The sequence below is a fragment of the Gordionus sp. m RMFG-2023 genome, chromosome 1, assembly GCF_954871325.1.
Source record: "Gordionus sp. m RMFG-2023 chromosome 1, tfGorSpeb1-WG-v2, whole genome shotgun sequence".
In the NCBI taxonomy this organism is placed as follows: Eukaryota; Metazoa; Nematomorpha; class Gordioida; order Chordodea; family Parachordodidae; genus Gordionus; species Gordionus sp. m RMFG-2023.
In genome coordinates, this window is record NC_088775.1 from 17360982 (window position 1) to 17363288 (window position 2307).

General features: G+C 24.8%; 1 protein-coding gene across 1 annotated transcript; it reads right to left on the bottom strand.

Moving 5' to 3' along the window:
- Window positions 1–396: 396 nt before the first annotated feature.
- Window positions 397–965, bottom strand: LOC135931721 (probable small nuclear ribonucleoprotein G). The gene is made up of 4 exons (XM_065468993.1): window positions 866–965; window positions 800–822; window positions 623–747; window positions 397–582 (listed from the first exon to the last, which is right to left on the bottom strand). Exons 1-4 carry the CDS (start codon window positions 895–897, stop codon window positions 532–534), a joined length of 231 nt encoding a protein of 76 aa, XP_065325065.1. The 5' UTR covers window positions 898–965; the 3' UTR covers window positions 397–531.
- Between the last annotated feature and the right edge of the window lie 1342 nt (window positions 966–2307).

Below are 2307 nucleotides of genomic sequence, written 5' to 3' on the forward strand. Positions count from 1 at the left end.
AATATGTTTAAATTTATATTTTTGCAATTAAAAATCTTGAATTAATCATAAAAATAAGAATAGAGCTTGACCACATTTAAAAACAAATGGGCTAACTTGAAGGGCTCTTTATCTAGGTTGTCGTTGATTTTTAAAAAATTCCAGATTTTAATGATGCATTTATAAAATTTTAGCTTGAAAAGTAATGTGGTAAAATTAAGAAAGGTTTCTATTCTGGGTATTATTGAATTACAAAAATTGTGATGATTAGAGCTCAATAAATCAATATGAGCAGTATTTAACCTCAAAAGATGTTTATTTTTATTCAATAAGAAAAACTCTAGAACATTATATTATTCTCCTATACATAGATATTGATACCATTCTTTTACTTAAATCAATTACACAGGCATCATGAAAAAAAAATTGTTAAATTTTATTTTATAAAAAAATGTATTTAAAGTATTTAATTGTATATCAATTTATGGAATCAAAGAGTTACTACATAATATAGACAAAAGATATGTGAAAAAATATTATAAGAGGAGATATTTATAAAGGCTCCAATGATTCAAGTAAGGTAACACTATTTCCTCGAATTACCTAGAAAAATCATATGTATAAATTTATTTATTATACATACCACCATGCCAATAGTATGCTTCTCTGAGTTTTTACAATGCTCAACACCTTCATCAACAACAAGGTTCATAAATGGATCAAAACCTCTTAGAATCCCTGTGACCAATCGTCCACCATTTAATTTTACTGATATATATTTTTTCAAATAAGGGTAATGTATTTATTAATTAAAAATTACGTGAAACTTTTTTTTCTAAATATCTAAAAAAATATATGACTATACGTTTATTAACATTATATATACCTTTTTAACTCTGGTGGATGCGCTTTAGACATTTTGAATTTTTTTTGTAAATGGTACTAGCTCAAATGAATGAAAGTTGATTAAGGAAAATATTCAATGGATGAATTATTTAAAATTAAAAAAAATAAAAATTTGAGAAAATAAAAGATGTAGTAATAGGTTAAAATATATGTAGAATTAATATATATACTAAAAATAAATTGGAATATATTTTTATTTTATTGTAATCCCGTGTTGTAACACTAAGGCTGCATTCATGGTAGGGACGGTTTTTATTTAAATTAGCTTTTACTCAAAATTCTTTGTTAAAATATTGCTGATAACCTAGATCAATATTTAATATTAAAAAATTCCAACCAGGTCCAGCCCACAATAATTTCCCGGTCAAATACCATAATAATTTTGATAGTTAAGAACTAAAATAAAATTTTAAAAAAATCAACGCATTTAAAAATGCAATCAGAATAAGCTTGGTCCTTGATCAGGCCTGGCCCAGACATGATCAAAATATTTTAAGTGTCCAAGACCTTAATAAATTTTAAAAAATTTTTTCCAAGCTCAGCCCAACCTATAATCATTTTGAAAATTTTTTTCAACCCTGGCTCAATCCATAATAATTTTGAAAATTTTTTTCCCGGCCCATAACAATTTAAAAAAGATTTTCTCATGACAGATTCAAGCCCATATTAATTTTGAGGAATATTTTCTAAGCCCAGCACAACCCAAAATAATTTTGAAAATTTTCCCCAAACCCTGAGATAGTAAAATTTCTAATTAAATCATGAAATGAAGGGTATATCTCCGATTTACCAGTTATTCTGCGGGTCGTAATAAGAGAAACTTAAAAAACCAAACCACTAATTAGAGAATCATGACAAAATCAGGTCTGCCCTAATATTTTTAAAGAAATAACAAATCTTACCTCGTTTTATTGGAGATAACCCCAAAAATTAAGTTATGGAGAAAAATAAGCAATGAAAATGTGTCCACTGCAACAATTCTAAAAAATTAATTTTTTATAATGCTGAATGAATAATGTTTGCAACATTATTTGTTATCCATGATATAAAAATAAATGATTCTTATACTTTTTGGTACTATGCAATTAAAATTGTATCTAAAAAATAAATTGCTGCTTAGTATAATGGTTTATTGTTGTTTTTCAGATAAATTTAGTGTATATCTTGCCTTTCTGAAATTATTTATCAATTAATTTAAAAAGGGCAATATCTTTATGTTAAGTAACAAAAAATGCTATATATTTAAATTATAAAATTGTCATTCAATATTAATAAAACTTAGTTGAAATTTATTTATATATTTTTTAAGAAATTTGTTTTTCTTGTCAATCCATTATAAATTTAGGCCAATTTTTTTAAAAAATGATGAGGAATAATTATTGATTTGTGTATCTGTTAAAATTTAAAACAAATCCTTTTTGA

Bases quoted from the DNA above. Each gene is read 5' to 3' on its own strand.
- LOC135931721 (XM_065468993.1), bottom strand. From the start codon at position 897: ATGTCTAAAGCGCATCCACCAGAGTTAAAAAG. The intron at 823-865 runs GTATATATAATG...ATATTTTTTTAG, and splicing joins CATCCACCAGAGTTAAAAAG to ATATTTAGAAAAAAAAGTTT. The intron at 583-622 runs GTATGTATAATA...TGATTTTTCTAG, and splicing joins AGCATACTATTGGCATGGTG to GTAATTCGAGGAAATAGTGT.